At 48.7% G+C, this 20,723-nt stretch overlaps 1 protein-coding gene across 1 annotated transcript in view; it reads left to right on the top strand.

The window, feature by feature from the left end:
- The window catches only part of LOC107124635, a 36,390-nt gene that overhangs the window by 2,690 nt on the left and 12,977 nt on the right, over positions 1-20,723 (top strand). Inside the window, exons 2-7 of the mRNA XM_015428127.1 lie at positions 2,841-3,063; positions 5,382-5,539; positions 7,338-7,439; positions 10,644-10,841; positions 16,487-17,046; positions 18,031-18,334. Of these exons, the coding sequence (XP_015283613.1) occupies positions 2,841-3,063; positions 5,382-5,539; positions 7,338-7,439; positions 10,644-10,841; positions 16,487-17,046; positions 18,031-18,334 (1,545 nt within the window). The remainder of the gene's footprint in view (positions 1-2,840; positions 3,064-5,381; positions 5,540-7,337; positions 7,440-10,643; positions 10,842-16,486; positions 17,047-18,030; positions 18,335-20,723) is intronic.

Below are 20,723 nucleotides of genomic sequence, written 5' to 3' on the forward strand. Positions count from 1 at the left end.
GAGAACAAAGCCAGTGGGCACCTTTAAGACCAACAACATTTTATTCAAGGTATGAGCTTTCGTGTGCATGCACACTTCTTCAGATACAGTGGGATACACCAGTTTGATGTAGTGGTTAAGAACAGCGGACTGTAACCTGGAGAACCCCACTCCTCCACATGAAGCCAATTGGGTGACCTTGGGTCAGTCACAGCTTCTCGGAACTCTTTCAGCCCCTTCCTTCCTTCCTTCCTTCCTTCCTTCCTTCCTTCCTTCCTGACTGCCTGCCTGCCTGCCTGCCTGCCTGACTTCCTGGCTTGCTTCTAGCGCTTGTTGTCTCCCCTCTACAACGGGCCTTCCTCCTAGTAAATAAAATAAACTGCTTCTGAGCCAGAAGTAACATCTAAGCAGACGTAATATCTAAAAGTCCTGCACCAAGGTCGAGTCTTCAAGATTTGGGAGGGTTTTTCCAGACTATAAACGCACCCAGTTCCTTCAATTTCATGGTAGAATTAAGATAGATTCAAGCAGGGGTCATTTCCTGCAGGAGCGCACAGGAGCGGATAGGAAGGTGATTGTAAGCCGCTCTGGGACCCCGAGTGAAGGGTGGGGTATAAATCCAATTCTTCTTCTTCGTCTTCATCCTCCTCCTCCTGAATTTGCAGCTTGTGTAAAGTATGCAGATGTTCATAGTTTACATAGTTCTGTATTTAGAAACCGTTGTTTACATAATTGCAAGTCAGGGGGAGGGACAGAGGGAAAAGTCTCAACGAGCAGGATGCTGAAACTTCTGGATTCCAGGTGCTAGAAATGGTACTTGGCCAAAGTTGCAGTGTCTCAGATTTCATCAGGAGCGGTGGCCCACGCACTTTCACAAACATGAGATCGAGAAACTTGCACGGAGCAAATACCTGTGTTCTGTGTTTCAACTGTACATGCAGTTCTCCCAGCGTCAGGGGAGTTTTGCTTAGTGCTTCTTTTCTTTTTCATCTCCTCTTCTTCCTGTGTGTAGCTGGAAACTGTGATTAAAACCAAATCTGAAAGTGTTCTCAACACAAAGGTGTGTGTGGGGGGGGAGGTTGCACTGACTTTGCAAGAACCTTGCCTTAACTTTCTTTTCAGCTGGCTGATGAAACAGGAGCTCCGGAGGTCACGGATGAGACATTAGCTGGGTGATTTGGAGCCTCATCCAAAATACCCAATGTTTCCTCTAAGTGTGGAGTCCTGTGAGCAAAAATTCTGCTTTGTGAGCTACTGGCATTAAAGTTGTGAGTGAGCAATTCGGCTATTGCATAAAGTAGTTTGCTCTGGAGTCATCCTTCCTGAGCCAAGACAAAAATGTGTGAGCCAGAGGCTAAAAAACTGTGAGCTAGCTCACACTAACTCAGCTTAGAGGGAACACTGACCATGACTACTCATTTGCTTTGCATGCAGGCATTAGGTATTCTCAACAAAGTGCTGAATAGTCAGGATGGGTGGTCTCAAAGTGCACAGGATACTTTTTACTCATATACTTTCTCCATTACCAAGAAAATGAAAACAAATGTCTTGGGGCACTTTAGACGGATAGCTTTTTGTGTGTGTGGTGGACCAGAGCTGTCTTCGCCAGATGCCTGGCGTTAGGAATGCAGGGAATTAAGAGCCGGCCCCAAGGATTTTTATGAGGCAGAGGTGTTCAAGAAGAGCACAGTGACCCATTCTTGACAGAAGAGCTGACATTGAGGGCCAGAATGGCTGGGCACCATTGCTCAGAGATGCTTGGCTCGTATTCTCCCATCATGAATGGGAGGCTGCCCCGTAATCTCCCAGGTTCCTCTAGGAGGGGCAGTCTCCTATTTGCTGCAGGGAGCAGTGCCTGGAGGAGGGAGAGGGGCCCAAGTCTTTTTGCATTTCTTTAAGCCCTCCTCTGCCCCCTTTAAGCCCCCGTTAAGCCCTCCTCTGTCCACGTGCACAGCCATTAGGGTTGCCAGACCCTCTGGTGGAGGCTCCCAGCCACCAATCAGCGTCTTTAAGCCCTCCTCTGCCCACGTGCACAGCCATTAGGGTTGTCAGACCCCCTGGTGGAGGCTCCCAGCCACCAATCAGCTGGCCAGCAGGAGGACTTACCATCAGAAAGAAGTTGCTGGCGTCGTGGAGGAAGTGATGCTATCATCCCAGCGACTTCTGAGTGGCACTCTGGTTTACCATAGAGTTTTTGCTCAAATACCAGAGCATAACCTGGGAGTCACTGACATGATTATGTCACTTCCTGTATGATGCTGGCAACGTGGACTGGGCCTTTCTCTTTCTCCTGGTAAGTCCACCCCCATCCCCCGCTGGTTGCCAGGAGGGACCTGGCTACCCTAACAGACGTCTACGAGGGGGCAGTCACTTAGGGGACCTTGCCCGGGGTCCTGTCTCCAAATTTGGAGCATGCCCTGATGAACATATACATTTTAAACACCTAATGAGAAATAACCAATGTTCCCTCTAAGCTGTGGAGTCTTGTGAGCAAAAATTCTTCTTTCTGAGCTCCTGGCATTAAAGTTGTGAGCGAGCGATTTGGCTACTGCATCAATTAGTTTGCTCTGGAGCCCTCCTTCCTGAGCTAAGACAAAAATCTGTGAGCCGGAGGCTAAAAAACTGTGAGCTAGCTCACACCAACTCAGCTTAGAGGGAACACTGGAAAGAACTACTTTCTATCATGGGAAAGATACCTCAGGTGGGTCCAAATTCAGCCGAAATGGATCCTGCAACTGGTTTCTCTCTGTTGTTTGCTTCTGATTTCCTTGTCCTTTTCTGCTGACACACAAGTACTTTCCCCTCTATAAGCATATTTGCATTTTGTGTCTTTTTCCCCCTCTTTCTTTGTTGTGCTACAGTTGATGTTCCGTTTCCGCCAAACTCCAGCACCCCCCTCCTCAAAGCAGGACTGAATGCCATTGCCCTGTACAGAGGGGTCAACAACAGTAGCTTTGCTCCGGGGACTGTCACCTCAGCCACAGACCTTCTGGATGCCTTGGTTTACACGACTGTGGAAGGCACGGATTCAAGACTGCTGGACATTTTGAGCCCTGGGAAACCCATCTTCTATGGAAGAGAGCGGTGAGGAAGCAGTGTGGGGAATGTGGGGGGTGTCCTCAGTTTATACAGTAGCCTGCTCTGAAGCTGCAACTGGGATGTACACAAATGAGGATAATTTGCATAGCATATGGACTTTCGTAATATTTGCATGGCACTTCTGTGCAAGCAAAGCAACTTCACATGTACGACTTAGTAGTTCTTACAACAGCCCTCAGAATCTGGGGGCAATACTGGCCCACTTTACAGGGGTGTGATCTCCACTACTGAGTAAAAAGGAGAAGCAGGGCTATTTTTGGGCAGGAACGCACCGGAACGGAGTTCCGGCTGGCTCCCAAGTTGGCCACGCCCAGCAGGAACTCATTAGCATAATAGGCCACACCCAACAGCAGAGATTCATTAGGACTGGCTACATTAGGGGTGTGTGGCCTAACATGCAAAGGAGTTCCTGCTACAAAAAAAGGCCCTGGGTTTTGACAACAAACAAGGTAAACAGAATAAGAAGCAAAAGGTGGGTGTGGCTGGATGACCACACTTCTGGTAACATGGGGGTGCGTCCTAATGTGCTAATGAGCTGTGCTGTCAGGGGCGTGGCCTAATATGCTAATGAGTTTCTGCTGTTGGGTGTGGCCTATTATGCTAATGAGTTCCTGCTGGGCTTTTTCTACAAAAAGAGCCCTGAGGAGAAGTATTTAGCGAGTGGTCTTGAGGCTGTGAAAATCTGTTGCAGTCCTGTTCTTGGAGACCTCTGAAGACCACCCACAATCTTCCACCTGTACAGAATACTTCTGATTGTTTCTGGGCCCAGTTCAAAGTGTGGGTGATTACCTTCACAGCCTTTCTTCCTCAAGAACTTCTTTATTCTGTCCGTTCACCTGGAAGGCTCTGCGCTGCACCCCATCTTTTTCTGTGGACCCAGACACACACAGCTGCAGAGAGATCTAAGACGAAATCCTAGTGTGACCAACTTACTGGAGATTTGGGGGCGGTGCCTGGGGAGGGTGGGGTTAGGTGTGATGCTTCTGTAGAACTTCTGTTTCACCTGGACTCTACTGCATATAGTCTTCGAAGGTGCCATTTCCTCCAGGGGAACTGATCTTTGTAGTTTGAAGATCAGTTCTGGGAAAGCACCAGGCCTCACCTTCAGCTTTGTAACCCTATTAGGTAAAGGTTCCCTTGCTTGAAAGCCAGCCGAATCCGACTCTAGGGTTGCGGTGCTCATCTCCGTTTCCAAGCCGAAGGGCCAGCGCTGTCCGAAGACGTTTCCGTGGTCATGTGGCCGGCATGACTAAACACCAAGGCGCACGGAACGCTGTTACCTTCCCACCTAAGTGGTCCCTATTTATCTACTTGCAATTTCTTGCTTTCGAACTGCTAGGTTGGCGGGAGCTGGAACTAGAGACGGGAGCTCACTCTGTCTTGCGGCACACCCGGGTCTCGACCTGCTGATCTACTGACCTTTCCTCAGCCTGCAGTTCAGCGTCTTAACCACTTGAGCCACCGCAACCCTATTAGAGCCTCCTTATTTTTAAAAACTGTGAACAGAATCAACCTTGGGATTCAGTTTAAGCTGAGGCTGTGTGGGGAGGGGGAGGGGGTAAGAATCAAAATCTCGCTGTTTGGGAAAGAATTAAAATGAACATACAAACACATATACTACAGCAAAGCGGGAAAAAGACCGCCCAAGATGGCTAGGTCGGGGGTGGGACCTAGTGTAGTTTCACTGATCAAACCCCCCCCCCCCCCCCATTTTTTTTACTTTTTAAAGGGGGGGAAATGGTCTGCCTGTCTTTCCCCCCCTTGAGTGCTCATAGCAAGTATGTATGAGTTTGATTGGTGAAACCACACCAGTTTGCACCAATTCACATCCCCAACTCTGTCTAACATCTGGTAGAGCCTTCTCAATAGGAATTCCACATTCAAAATATCTATTTCTTACATGGTTTTCAATTCCCTGTGTGATTTTCTTCTCTCTCTCTCTCCCTCCCTCCCTCCCTCTCTCTCTCTCTCTGGCTAATGCAAATGTGGAAAACCTCTGCAGATTAAAGAGTTTTTCTGACGCTGGCATTGGAATGGAGTGAAGTGAGTGTGAATTTAGTACCTGAACACACCTTGATGAATGAAAGATTTCTCACTCTTATCACTGCCTGAAATTTCAGTCCTGGGGAAAGGGACCTGGTGTTAGACCAACAGATACAGAAAGACAAAGACGAGGTGGCTTTTGAATCGGCTAACTGTGTTCCTTTCTGCCAGTGTGTTAGACAAAACTTCTAATCTCGTCCTGTTTTATGTTTTGACTTGGTTCTCCCTGCCCCACCCCCCACCCCGTTAATCTCCATCAGATCCCAGCAGGGTAATTCGTCTATGAATAGGTGTGTCTGCTGCTCCACCACCCGCGATGCCTCTGTCTATGCGCTTGGAAAGCCGACGCCGCGGTACTTCAACGATTGCCCCAAGAAGCGTTTCAGTGAAGAAATTTCCTTGTGTCTTCAGGGGGCAGGTGGGTTAGGATGAAACAAGGTTTGACAGCTTTGGTTTTGTGCCATAAAGCAACATGGAACCACTCCTAACAAATGGAAAAGGGGGCAGTGGAGGACCTGGTTTTTATCTGTAAGCAGAGGGTGTGTGTGAGGTGTGCAGAATCTTGCCTTCACTTGCTTAACAGTTTCATGCCTCCAGTCGTTTCTCCTCATCCTACCTGAAATACCAGAAATTACTTCAGGCAGGAACAAAGTGCTTGGGGAGGGACAGGGTAGAGCTGTGACTGCTTACCCACAAGCTTTCTGTGCGTTGGAGAGGCTGTGGCTCAGCGCGCAGAGCCTCTGCTCGGCATGCAGAAGGTCCCAGGTTCAATCCTCGGCATCTCTAGTTAAAAGGACCAGGCAGGAGGTGAAGCAAAAGACCTTGGCCTAAAACTCTGGAGAGCTGTTGGCAGCCTGAGTAGACGGTATTGACTTTGATAGACCAGTGAATTTGATTCAGTATAAATTCAGCTTTGGGTTCACATTTTTGTTTAAATACAAAGCTGTTCTTGTCTGCAGTGTAGTGTGGCTCTTGGAGGCCTGCTAAGTTTTACAGGTGGAACAAAAGTCAACAAAATATAACAAAATATAACTGTAACTAAATATAACCCCCCCACACCAACGTTCCCTCTAAGCTGCGGAGTCTTGTGAGCAAAACTTCTACCTTGTGAGCTCCTGGCATGAAAGTTGTGAGCGAGCGATTTGGCTGCTGCATAAATTAGTTTGCTCTGCAGCTCTCCTTCCTGAGCTAAGACAAAAACCTGTGAGCTGGAGGCTAAACAACTGTAAGCTAGCTCACACTAACTCAGCTTAGAGGGAACACTGACCTGGGATGAAAAATCATAGATTGCCCCAAAGGATCATACTACAAGACTTAGCTTTGCATTTCTGTGCTTACCATTCACAGAAAGCCCACGCAAACACACAAACCAATTGCTTGGCCAAACAAAACAATATTGCAAAGTCCTAAAGAAATAGACATACAGCCATTTGTTTATTCATTCCTTTGTTTAAAAATGTGTCTTCTACTTTATCCAGGGCTCAAAAGATGGCTTACTGTTATTCAAGGGGAGCACAGTAATCTAACAACAAGCTAGCAAACACCATAATGCCAAGTAAAAACGGCTTGTCATTCCCAATGGGTGTATCTGGAAGAGGCCTATGAAAGACAGTTTTGCAGGCCCTTAAACCAGTGACAAAGATGCCTTTCGTCAGGGCTATTTTTGGGCCGGAACGCACAGGAACGGAGTTCCGGCTGGCTCCCGAGTTGGCCACACCCAGCAGGGACTCATTAGCATAATAGACCACACCCAACAGCAGAAACTCATTCGGACTCATTAGGGGCATGTGGCCTAACATGCAAAGGAGTTCCTGCTACAAAAAAGACCTGGGTTTTGACAACAAACAAGGTAAACAGCATAAGAAGCAAAAGGTGGGTGTGGCTGGATGACCACACTTCTGCAAACATGGGGTGTGTGGCCTAATATGCTAATGAGCTGTGCTGTCAGGGGTGTGTCCTAATAAGCTAAGGAATGTCTGCTGTTGGGTGTGGCCTATTATGCTAATGAGTTCCTGCTGGGCTTTTTCTACAAAAAAAGCCCTGCCTTTCGCACATACTCTGGCAGCCATCTGCTAGAACTGGGGCTGCCACCAAGAAGGCCCAGGGTCCCACTGTGGATATTCCCAGTATGGCAAATCAAAAACAGAACCGGTGGACCCAGTTGGCCAGACCTAAGGGGCACATTGCCGTTCACTCTTGATGTCTTGTTCCATCAGGTTGCCAGCAAGAATCCTCAGTGCGACACAACACAGTAATGCTTTTGGCCCAGGCCCTGGGTAAGCAGTGCGGCTGTGGAGTGTCTCCTGCTCATTTCAGAGGTAAGGTGGGCACTTTGTTTGGTTTCACACTTCAACTGCTGCATTTGGGACTGATCCCCCCTCTCCTAAAATGTGAAGGAAATGATAGAGGAGCAAGTGCTGGAATGAAAGGCATTGCCAAATTCTTGTCCAAATTTCTTGTAGGTAGGAGGATATTGCAGACAGTTACTTCTTTGTGTGGGTGCCTGAAGTGGTTTGCAGGTCTGCAGCTTCCCACTGTCCTGTCTGCGCTGGTGATATTTGTTTGCATTGCAGAAGTGTGAACAGATAACGTGTGCCTTGTTCTGGAGATCAGTGTTCCCTCTAAGCTGAGTGAGTGTGAGCTAGCTCACCGTTTTAGCCTCCAGCTCACATATTTTTGTCCTCGCTGAGGAAGGAGGGCTCCAGACCAAGCTAATTTAAGCAGCAGCCAAATCGCTCGCTCACAACTCTAATGCCAGTAGCTCACAAAGTAGAATTTTTGCTCACAAGACCCCACAGCTTAGAGGGAACATTGCTGGAGATGTGCAAAATGCATCCTCGGGTGTTGAACTGGTGAAAAGCAGTGGTCCAGGAAGTTGCACATGGCCAGTGGGCAACAAATGAGCCTTATAGAATCATAGAGTCACAGAGTTGGAAGGGGCCATACAGGCCATATAGTCCAACCCCCTTCTCAATGCAGGATCAGTCTAGAGCATCCCTGACAAGTGTTTGTCCAGAAGCTGCTTAAAGACGGTCAGTGAGGGAGGGCTCACCACCTCCCTAGGCAGATGATTCTACTGTTGCACAACTCTTACTGTCAAAAAAGTTCTTCCTCAGATCCAGCCAGTACCTTCCCACCCTTAATTGAAACCCATTCTTGCGAGTCCTCTCCTCTGCTGCCAACAGGAACAGCTCCCTGCCCTCCTCTAAGTGACAGCCCTTCAAATACTTAAAGAGAGCAATCATGTCCCCCCTCTACCTCCTCTTCTCCAGACTAAACATTCCCAAGTCCCTCAGCCTTTCCTCATAGAGCTTGGTCTCCAGGCCCCTGATCACCCTTGTTTCTCTCCACTGCACCTGCTCCATTCTGTCCACATCCTTTTTGAAGTGAGGCCTCCAGAACTGCACACAATATCCAGGTGTGGCCTGACCCATGCAGTGTGCAGCGGGACTGTGACATCTTGTGATTTGGATGTTATGCCTCTTGTTGATACACCCAAGATCGCATTAGCCTTTTTTGTTGCTGCATCACACTGGCTGGTGGACCATAAGTTAAATGTGAGCACTCTCCTTTGCAATTGGGTAGCTAATTCAATTTAATGTTTCTTAGATTTTTTTTTTTATCCCACTCATCCTTCAGGGGGCTGAGGATGGTGCATATGGTTCCCTCCATCTTTTTATCCTCACAGCAACTCAGTGAGGTATCTTAGACTGAGAGAGAGTGGCTGGTTGAAGCCATGTCAGAGCGGGGATTGAACCTGACTCCCCTCAGCCCTAATCTGATGCTCTAACCACAACACCATACTGGCTGTCAGGTCAGCACATCACAGGAGTTTTCCTTCAGTCCAGACCGGCCCTTGGATCCTGGACATTTTTTGCCTTCCTCTGGGCATTGAGCAGGGACCACTGGGGGAATGGGGGTGGGTGGGTGGGTGGGAGGTAGTTGTGAATTCCCTGAATTGTGCAGGGGGTTGGACTAGATGACACTAGAGGTCCCTTCCAGCTGTATGTCTCTGTGTTTCTGCTTACCGTTGTCAGTAATCTACTGGGCCCCAATCCTGACTACCGGATGAATGCATATCAAGCTTTGGAAGGAAGCATGTTGGCTGGCATTTGAGTGCCAAAAGCAGCTACAGGCAACAGTGAAAGAGAGCGAGGGGAGCGGTAGACCTACTGGTGAGGACAGCCTGTATGGCGTAGCACACTCAGATCAGGGAGGCCTGAGTTCAAATCCGCACTCTACAGTAGAAGAGCCTTGGTTGACTATAAGGCCAATCACGCTCGCTACGTTTGGCCTACCTCAGTTTGTTGTGTGGAGTGTGGTTTAAAATGGGGATGGGCAGGGTCATGCCACTCTGAGCTCCTTGGGAGAAAGGTGGAGAAAAATGGGTAGAGATAGCTTAAAGCAGGGCTATTTCTGGGCAGGAACGCACAGGAGCGGAGTTCCGGCTGGCTCCCGAGTTGGCCACGCCCAGCAGGAACTCATTAGCATAATAGGCCACACCCAACAGCAGGAACTCATTAGGATTGGCTACATTAGGGGTGTCCCTGCTACAAAAAACAACAAACAAGGTAAACAGAATAAGAAGGGAAAGTGGGTGTGGCTGGATGACCACACTTATGGTAACATGGGGGTGCGGCCTAATGTGCTAATGAGCCATGCTGTCAGGGGTGTGGCCTAATATGCTAATGGGTTTCTGCTGTTGGGTGTGGCCTATTATGCTAATGAGTCCCTGCTGGGCTTTTTCTAAAGACTCTAAAGACTTAGAGGGCCAGAGTGGAGAAACTCTGAGGTCTTGTCTAGCCTACTGAGAAACTGAGTTTTGGAGAGGGTTCAGAACATACTGTTGAAAACATGCATTTTTCCATACATTTTATTTATTCAAAGATTTATACCCTCCTTTTTTCAGACTGGTGTTTTATTTATTTATTTATTTATTGAGATCTATACCCCGCCCTCCCCGCAGAGCGGGCTCAGGGCGGCTTACAAGGGGCAAAGCCCACATAAAACAGATAAAAGCAATAAAAAGAGTAATAACAATTGTACTCGATTTAACAAGATGATCTCCGGATACTTGCAGATGGTAAAAAGAGAGTTCTCCAAGGATGATGTTATCCTGTAGCTCAACCAGGTAAATCCAGTGAAGATTGATCCGGTCACGCAGAAATTGTGGCAAATCTTCCCGGGCCATCCTTAACCCCGATGTTATCCACCACATTGGTGGCGGTGGTAGTGGTGGCCCCTATGTGAAAACCTGGCGGAAGAGCTCCGTCTTACAGGCCCTGCGGAACTGCGTAAGGTCCCGCAGGGCCCTGATCTCCTCTGGGAGCTCGTTCCACCAGGTAGGGGCCACCACTGAAAAGGGTCTGGTCCTCGTCGCGGCGAGCCTTACTTCCCGGGGGCCTGGAACCACCAGGCGATGTTGTGCCCCAGACCGAAGTGCTCTTGGGGGGACCGAAGTGCTCTTTGTTTGTCCAAAAGTGGCTCCTTATCCCAAGTGCTCTCTCTTCCCCTTTCCGCAGATGCTGCTGTAGCTTGCCAGGGCCCAGACTTGGTGTTCACCGCTCTCCTGATGGCCAGATCAGCAGAAGAACTCACCGGTCTGCTACAGGACTTCTCTCTCTTCCTGGAGAGCAAGGAGGTGGTTGGCTTTGGAGAATGGAATGGCACAGTGAGGACAACATGCTTGAGAGATGCCAACGTGACAGAAACGCCTCCAGGTAGTCACTGGTAGTTGTCATGCCGGAGAAGGAGGTAGATGGGCAGGCTCCTTACGGCGGAGCAATAATGTGCTGGCAATGCCGGAACTTGTCAGGGGTCTTGTAACTACACCCTCAGAACCGAAAGCCCTCTCCTTGGAGGCCTACAGGAGTCAGCCGCGATTATTTCCAAGAGGGAAAGGAAATGCACTCTGCCCAGAACCCACAAAGCGTGCTCTTGTGGGTGGAATGCACATTGTGTCAAGCAGTGGCAGAGGATGGGCAAACCAGGGCTCCATTTATTTTTAACCAGAAGTGACATGACACGGCAGCTGCTTGGAGGGGGCAGCAGGGCAACAGGAGTGGAGGGTGGCGGATCCCCGCCTGTACTGGGGGCTTGGCAACGCTGGCTTGCACATGTGCTTATGTGTGGGCATCAGGACAAAGACAGAAGCAATTTTAGGACTCCGGGGAGCGTATATTGTTTTGGTGACTCGTGCTGCTTACCCAGAGGCTTGCTTCAGTGCTAGCTTTGCCATTTGCCCACCTATGGCAGGTGTCAGAACCCACAGCCAACAACGGGGAGCGTATATTGTTTTGGTGACTCGTGCTGCTTACCCAGAGGCTTGCTTCAGTGCTAGCTTTGCCATTTGCCCACCTATGGCAGGTGTCAGAACCCACAGCCAACAACGTAGTACACGCTTATCAGGAAAGGTAATACTTTATTGAAGAGCTATAGGTTCATTAACATAGGCACTGTTTATTTATTTATTTTATTCAATTTATACCCTGCCCTCCCCGTTACGCGGGCTCAGGGCGGCTTACAAGAGGCATATGCCAATATAAAACATATTTAAAATCATTTAAAATCATCACAATACAGATAACATTATAAGCAGTTATTAACAAAGTGCTCTAGATGTTATTTCACAAGATGGCGTGTTTCACTGCTCTATTGCCACTGCTCTGTTCCTCAGCATCATCTGCTCCAGGGAAACACTGTTCCCTCTTCCAGGGCCAGGTAAGATGGAACAATAATTATGGTAGTGGCGGCTCCTACTCATACGCCTGGTGGAAGAGCTCCGTCTTACAGGCCCTGCGGAACTATACAAGGTCCCGCAGGGCCCGGATCTCCTCCGGGAGCTCGTTCCACCAGGTAGGAGCCGCCACCGAGAAAGCCCTGGCCCTGGTAGAGGCCAGCCTGGCCTCTTCGGGACCTGGAATTGCCAGGAGATGTTGCGTCCGAAGTGCTCGCGGGGGAACATATGAGGAAAGGCGGTCCCTTAGGTAAGTTAAGAATGGCGGCTGCCCCTGGGGCATAATAGGATATATTTATTTATTTATTTTCCACATTTATATCCCGCCCTCCCCAGTGGGATCAGGGCGGCTAACAAGGGCAGGGTAATTAGCCGTGCCATAATTAAAAACATATAAAACATCATAAAAACATCCAACTCTTAAAACAATGGTGCTCAGTCAATTACTAATCTCATACGTCCAGGGTAGAATCAACCCAGTTCCAGGTGATACTCCCATGATATTTATGCCCAATGGCGACGGCTTATTGGATCTTCTTTACGTTGTCCAGGTTCTTCCTCAGGGCCTCGTCGGTACATCCTTGAAGGAACCACGACGATGGCGGAATAGTGGGGCGGCGGCTCCTACTCAAAGGCCCGGCGGAAGAGGGTATCCGTATGCACTCCCCACTGCCCTGGCCAATTAGCCACACTCCCGCGTGCGGGAGGAAGAGCTCCGGCCGTTTAGCGCTGAAGCTGGGAACCAAACTCTCTCCCGTGGTTCCCAAGAAACCCAGATCATCAACATCACCACCTGCAGAACTTATAGATAAGCGTTACAGCAGCAAAGAAGCACAGAAGGAATGCACTGGCCATTGGAATACAACTAACCTCCCCACCCCCATGGCAGCATTAGGGTTGCCAAGTGCTTTTTGAGCCGCAGCGGGGGACTCCCGGCTGGCGGCTGGAGTGCACGTGCGCGCCGCACGCACGTCACCCGGAAGTGACGTGACGCCGCCGGGCACGCTGGGGGCGGGGCCACGACCACCCGAGGGAAAACCATAGAGTTTTCCCTCAGATGACCGTGGCCCCACCCCCAGCATGCCCCGCGTCGTCACATCACTTTCGGGTGACGTGCACATCGGGGTGAGGTTCCCCCTGGGGCCCGATCCGCCAGCGGCGAGGAACGGGCCTCTGGGGCGGGGGTTTCCCCGCCCCCCGGGGAGACTTGGCAAGCCTACATGGCAATGTATAGCAGATGTCCAAACATTTAACTAGTTTACAGGCCTTCTTGAAGCTCAGCAAGGAACCTCACCTCCTCAGGCAAGAAGTTCCTCAGACAAGAGAGTAATAGCCATATTTTTTCCCCCATCTTATGGCGATCCCATAGGGTTTTCAAGAGAAGAGACGTTCAGAGGTGGTTTGTTATTGCCTGCCTCTGCATAGTGACCCTGCACTTCCTTGGTGTGCTTCGGTCCTTGTACTACCCAAGGCCAACCCTGCTTAGCTTCCAAGATCTATAGAGATCGGTACGGTTGCCAGCTCTGGAGCTTTTGGGGGTGGAGCCTGGGGAGAGGAGGGGCTATAGCAGGGTGTAATGCCATAGAATCCAAAGTGGCCATTTTCTTCAGGGGAGCTGATCTGTTTTGTCTGGAGCTCAATTGTAATATTGGGAGATCTCCAGGCTCCATCTGGAGGTTGGCAGCCCTAAAGATTGGGCTAATCTGGTCTATCCAGGTCAGGGTAATACCCATATAGTTACATAGGGGGAATACCCAAAACAGTAGTGTAATTTTATAAAATTAAGATAGTTCTTCTCAGCTTTATGGACTCATTACAGTGCAATCCTAAACAGGTACACCCTTCTAAGTCCACTGAAGTCAAAAGGGTGTAACTCTGCTTAGGGTTGCAAGTATATCTGCTTTATTAGTGTAAGGACAACCCCATTTTTCTCAGCCTTACAAGGGACCTGTGTCTTCCCAGTGGAACTGGGGAGGGATCGAATTAACTGCTGACTGTCAAGTTTCCAAAATGAGACAACAGGGGGTTTTTTTGCTTCTCCATCCCATAGTGTCTCTTTTGCACCTTGAACTCTTTTTTGCGTTCAAGGCCATGTAATCCAATTATGTCTGTAACACCTCTTGATCTCCCCACTTTAAGAAACCAACAATCTGCTGATATGAGGAATGGTACTAAAGGGCCGCGGCATTAGGAAGGTTGAGAACCACTGCTCTAGAGGCGGCCTTGAACTTTTTTACCACATGGGCAAAGGGTGAAAGGGGTGAATGTGGAATCAAAGGTATATTAGTCCAACGAAGCTTGAAAATGAAGCAGAGCATCTTGAGAACATTCTAGAGTCTCTCCCGAGTTCTGTTCATCAACCGGTGCCACTTGGACCATATGAAACCCACGCAGCCCCCTCCCCCTTCTATTTTATGGCCCTTGCATTTCTTGAATGTGCCCGCAGGCTCTTATGGAAGCAGGACAGCTGGAAATAAACGGCTGGCAGCTGCCAGAAGCAGCTGGGGCGTGGGTCTTGTGTCAGGGCTAGACTGGCCACCCCCACCATTGAACGCTGGAATATTGGTGTAGAGCAACTATACGTATTGACTTAAGACATAAAATACAGCACCATCGGTATACATAAATATCAGTCCCTGGTCCCCTCCCCATCAACAAGTTTATAATACTCTGACCCTCTGGGAGAGACCTCTGAATGCACGGAAGGCCCCCACTGTTTCTGAACTTTTGTGCCTTCAAGGCCTGGTTTACACACAAGAAGAAAATAAAATGGCTGCACGAGTCACATGAAGTAAAAAATAAGGCCAAGGCCGATGGTGCAGAATCAGGTAAACTGTATTTTATTACTCAGTTAAAATTCCAAAAAAAATCCCCTATGTATTTCGCCAGCAGTTTTTTTCATGGGAATCTGTGATATATAATATAATAATAATACCTTTCGATTTATTGATAGCTCGATCCGGCAGAGCTTCTGGCTCTGAGCGATTTACAGTTACACAGGTTTCACACAAGGGACTAACAATTGTTCATAGGGGTAAGGGAGGACAACGTATAATTCTTTAAATCGCACACGTTTGCAGCCGACGGGGATTCTGTTCAGCTGTAGGCTTCAGACGTGTTCCGGACAGTATTCACTTCAGCTTGGCTTGATGACATTGGTTCTTCCTGGGCTGCTTTTGAGTCGTAGCGCCGCACTGCCACCGCCTGGCCAGATTGGCCCATCACAGGCTTCTTAATGCCGAAGAGGTCTTTTTTCCAGGCTTACGAGCTTACGAGCTGGACATTCCATTCGCCGGCTAACACCTCCCCTACGGGGGTTTAGTGTGCCCACCCTCTCTAAGGAGTGGTACCCATTTTATGGTACAGTTAAAATTATATAAGTAAATGAGATAATATAATATTAACGGACAAAATCCAGGTGATAAAATATCGATCACAAACAGAACCACTAGAGCTTATTCTGTTCTTGAGATTGCATGAGGCAAAGAAAGTCCCTGTAAATAAGAGAGATGCGATAAAGCTGGCCAGCACCTAACAGGTTTTGGCTCAAAATGAAAAGAGTCTTTTTCTGAGCCTAAATGAAGGTTACAGATCTGTTTGTCTTGCAGTAATTCTTCAAAAGGAATATAAGTTAAGTAACAAATTGCCACTGGAAGGATTCTACTACACATTGATGTAGTCTCTATTTTTTTTTACAGAAGCTGATGCAATTCTAAAACAAATTTAACCCTTTAGCTGTCAGTGTCTGGAGTCTAACAATCCAATCTGCTTTTTTCAGTAGCAGCCTTTCATTTTTACAACTTAATTTCTGTACAACCCCAAAAATAAAATCAGAGGGACCATGACTATTAAAAAAAAACAAGTTTAGCCAATAGGACATTTGTTCTTTTCAGTTTAATATTACTTTTATGTTCTGTTACGTGTGTTCTTAAGTGTCTAGTTGTTTTTTCAACATAAAGTTTATTACATGGGCGTTGGATGATCTATATAACCTAAATAGAATTACATGTGAAATCCTTTAGTATATATTTCTTATAATAATATAAGTGTGGGTCTAAAAAAAGAGTATCTGTAAAAATTGGTATTTGCTTAAAAATGTTCCTTTCTATGAGGGGGAAAAACTATGATTGCTTTTAGGAGAATTAAGATTCTGAGGGAACATCTAGATCACAGTAACACCTATAAGTGTGTTAGTCAACAAGCAGTTCTACCTGATACTAATCCTCCTGTCAGCTAGCTGCCATGTTTTGCATACTTCCTTCTCAGACCCTGGCACTAAGGCGCATGCTTCATAGCTTGCTCGCTGCTCTGCACGCTTGCCGTAAACAGCAATAGGGAGACCGTGAGAACCAGTGTATGTTCTCCGCCACAAAGAGAGGGATTGGGGCCGGCATTTGGGCGACTTCACACAAACTACCTGGTCGATGCCAGGGAGTAGGAGTCGGGACATTCTGCCTGTGGAAATTGTAATTGTTTGTAAGTTAACATGTAATATGAAGTACTTTATCAATCCTTCACGCAGCACAGGTTGGATAGGTGCTGTCCAAGGGGTATCTGAGGCATCTGAGAATGTCTAAATCCCAACCAGTGACTGTGACAGTAATAAGCTTGGTGTTTTGGTCTTTAAAGCAGCAATGCCGGAGAAGCCAGGATCAACAGAGGGGTCTCCGATCGCACAGGCCAAGCTCCTTATCAATGAGGTGAATCCAGACAACCCTGGAGCCCGAGAAGATACTGAATACGTAGAGCTCTTTTATCCCGGATTAGTGCCCTTTGACCTCCGTGACTACTGGCTTGTCCTTTATAATGGCAAGAACAACTTGGCTTACAAGGTGGTGAACCTGACGGGTCACCGCACCGACGATCGAGGCTACTTCCTGGTGGGCAGCGACGGGGTGACCCCCAAACCCTCGATTATTCTGCCCCCCAATACTATCCAGAATGGAGTGGATGCTGTGGCTCTCTACCACACCACCACAGCGAGTTATCAAACCAACATGGCCTTGACTGACGAGGGGCTGGTGGACGCCGTGGTGTACAAGTCCCGGGGCTCAGAAAAGGCCGACAAGTTGCTTGCGGTTCTTGCTCCGGGTCAAAACGTCCTGCACGAAGACGACTCCCACAGCGACCAAGATGAGTCTCTGAGCCGGTGTCGCAGTCTAAGGCCTAGAAACCACGACAGCTTCCAGGTAATGAGCACAAAACTGGCTTTGGCTCTGAGGCCCTCAGCCTTCTGTGTGGCATGTGCTTGCAGCAAACCCCATTTCAGGGGTCCTCAGCTTTTTTGAGCCTGTGGGTACCTTTGGAATTCTGACACAGCATGGTGGCCGCGGCCCCAAAGCGCTGCCACAGCTTACCTTCAGTCACACGGTATGGTGCTGTGGTGACAACGGCTCCCAAAGCAACATGTTTTAAAAATCGGCACAGCAAAACTCACTTTGTAGCCAGTTAGTCTTGTGCGAGCCCAGTCCCGTTTTAACGGAGTAAAACTGGAAATGCTTAGTGGGCACGCATCTGCTTTTTAATGCGAGCCAGGCAAGGTGGTATTGCATAACAGATTGCCAGACTTGGAGCGGGAAGTCCAGGTTGAAATTCATGGGCCCCGGTCACACGGAGAATTAGGTACGCGGAGGGGACGGGTTAAGGGTGGATCAACCTGGCGCGATCAGATGCCAACATCTGGCAAGCGTCGCGCATCTGCCCCTACCCCGTCGCATCCGGCCGAAAATGTGGATCGAAAAGGTACTAGGGAAAATGGAGTACCTGCCGGAAGATCCACAGCAACGGCAGGCGTGGGATCGCGGATGCGCCGGCAGCCCGTAGCAGCCTGCAGCTGTCTGCGACCCACGCATGCGCACTAATGCGGGACCGCCATGTTGCCTTGCTGGGACTACACCGTTGCCTCCCCCGTGTGATCGGGTGCCGACGGAGGGAGAACGGAGCCGCGGGGGAGGGTAAGATCACGCTCCCGTGCTTTTTTTAGCTCCGCCTCTAAAATGCCTCCCTTCCAGTGCGGATTTCCCCGCTCGTGTGACTGGGGCCATGCTTGTTCCTGAGTTTACTGGATGCTTTTGGCCACCGGGAGAAGAAGACCATATGCTGAGCTTCATGGCGGGAGGATGGGATTAAAATGTAACGAATAGTAAAGATATGTATGTGTCTCTGTGTTTCAGGTGACCGCAATCACTCCCTCTCATGAAAACGCATGCCCACCTCCTGGCTCCAATTCCACAGAGTACGTGGCTCACAACCACTCTGTTTTGATCAATGAAGTGGGCTTGGCTAACTGTTCTGTCCCTTACCAGTTCGTTGAGATAAAAGGGACGCCCGGTGCCAGCTTGAAAGGATACTCCTTGGAGTTCTTCTCTAGCCAGGATCACAAGCCATATGCGAGCATCCCACTGCAGGGGACATTTGGAAGTGACGGTCTGTTTGTCCTCCTTTCAGAACAACGGTCCAGGCCTGGCAAGGCTCATGGTATGTTGCTGTGCGCACCAATTTTGTGTTGTTGCCACCTGTTGAGCATCACTGGTCCCCTTTGTGTGCAGAACCACCTCTGTGTGGCTTGGTCCTGCCCTGCCTGTGTCCATCTGGGGCCTTTAGTGCTATAGAGGGGGGGTGTCTTTTTGGTTTTTCAGGACTGTTCGTTAAACAGAGTGAAATTGCCATGGGACTCACCACTTATCTGTAAACCCAGGTTAGACTCTTGAATGTTGTTCCGCCAAACCTGTAAAGGAATTGCTCGCTCAAATCAGTCTGTGTTAGTTGTTGGGAGTGGTAAACAGGAAATGATGCTGCTTGAACTAAGAGCTTGTACGAAAAGCAAAATAAAACATAATTTCCTGTCCCTGCCATTCGGTCCAGCTGAGGATCTCCATTTCTACCCTACTTTCTTTTAGGCACCAATACAACATATTTCTTTTTACTCAGCTTTTTACCTAGAAGTTTGATCTTTTTAATGGCTTTATTCAGAGGACTTTTAGGAGGATGATTTAGGCAGCCAAATTGGTGATGCTTCTGGGGTGTAATAGATAAGGCAGGTTTTAATGGTGGTTAATTGTTTTACGTGATTTTATCTTTGACGCTGTGAGCTGCCTCAGGCAGATCTCTGAAAAAGTCAGTGTCACACTAGGATCTGGGAGACCCAAGTTTGAATCCCTGTTCTGCCACGGAAGCTCACTGGGTGACCTTGGGCCAGTCACACGCACTCAGCCTAACCTACCTCGCAGGGCTGCTGTGAGCATAAAATGGAGGAGAGGAGGCTGAAGTAAGTTGCTTTGGGTTCCCACTGGGGAGAAAGTGAGAGGAGGTGGGTGTAAGTTGGTGTGGAATCCAAATGGGGAGAAGGGCAAAGTATTAAGTGGTTAAGAAAAATGTAGAGACTTTAAACACTCTAATGTAGAGACTTTAAATACTGAATAATAATTACACATCTTTTCTTCTTCTGGGCCTTGGTCATTGGGAGAAGGGGGCCTCTCAGCTGGAGCTGGGGTCGGGTTGAGGCTTATAGAGCATGTTTGGGATTGAAGGAGGGAAACTTTTCCCCCTCTGTTTTAGCCGAGTGATTGGCCACTGGTTGGTCCAAGTTCCATACTTCCTCCTGGACTTAAAAGTTGAGGCTTTGCAACTCCTTTGTTCTCTCATGAATCTTCAGAGGGACGTCTCAACAAAATTGGCCCCCCAATTCCTCCTCTGCGTTTCCCCTACATGTTGCTTGGCTGTCTCGCCCTCTATATATCTGATTCCCAACAGTCCCCTCTGTGCGGAGACTTATTTCTGCAAACTTGTGTAACCCCCTAGGTTTGCAGAAAAATCTGAAAACTTAAAAAAAAAATACATTGGGGAGTCTAAATCCCCTTAAAACAGAGGAGTGCAGACAACACTTCTCCGTTGGAGTGGCGGGAGGGGGGAGGTACTTCAGGCAGGCAACGGCTGGCGAGTGACGTGAGGAAGGTTGGGAGGGCAGCGCACCAGCCAGGGAGAGCCACAGCCATCACAGGTACCTGGCTGGGAGAGGAGCCCTCGAATTCTGCCCCTTGGTGGGCAGTGCCCGCCACCGCTCTCCACCTCACAAGCACAGGCAATGCAGGCACAGTGACGGTGAGGGGAGGCTAAACAGCGGTGTGGCGGGAAAGAGGAACGACTGCCTACCATGCTGTACCCTCTGTGTAGGAGCTGTACTGTTAAGTCGGTTACTTAACAAAGAGTCCGAGAGTGATTTCAGCAAAAGATCAGCTTTGTTCAGCAACTCGTAACTCAACTCCAAACAGATCAACATGAATAGCCAGAACAGCTTTAGCGTTGAAGACGTCCCACTTTTAAACTCTCCCGCCTAATGCAGCCACGCCCACTATACAAATGCCAACCTATGAGGTTGCAGGGATAAGGTCCAATCACAATAGTTCCAATCACAAAAGCTGTTCCACTTTTAAACCCTCCCGCCTAATGTAGCCACGCCCACTATACAAATGCCAACCTATGAGGTTGCAGGGATAAGGTCCAATCACAATAGTTCCAATCACAAAAGCTGTTCCACTTTTAAACTCTCCCGCCTAATGTAGCCACGCCCACTATTCAAATGCCAACCTATGAGGTTGCAGGGATAAGGTCCAATCACAATAGTTCCCACTTCTGGAACTAAACGTTGGTGATTGGTCGGCTCTTCCTGGGCTACCAATTACAATTGAAGGATTAGGATCCCAGCCCAGGATGAAGCTTGACATGGTGATTATATGACTGCGTTCACATACATACATGGGTCAGATTGAATACAAGCGAGCACTGCCCTGACGGGGGGACGAACGGACAGCAAACTGATGATTGGGGGGGGGGAAGAGGGCAGAGCTCCAAGGGGGGGGGGCACGCG

The sequence above is a fragment of the Gekko japonicus genome, unplaced genomic scaffold (genome assembly GCF_001447785.1).
Source record: "Gekko japonicus isolate JY-2015 unplaced genomic scaffold, Gekko_japonicus_V1.1 scaffold1343, whole genome shotgun sequence".
NCBI lineage: Eukaryota > Metazoa > Chordata > Lepidosauria > Squamata > Gekkonidae > Gekko > Gekko japonicus.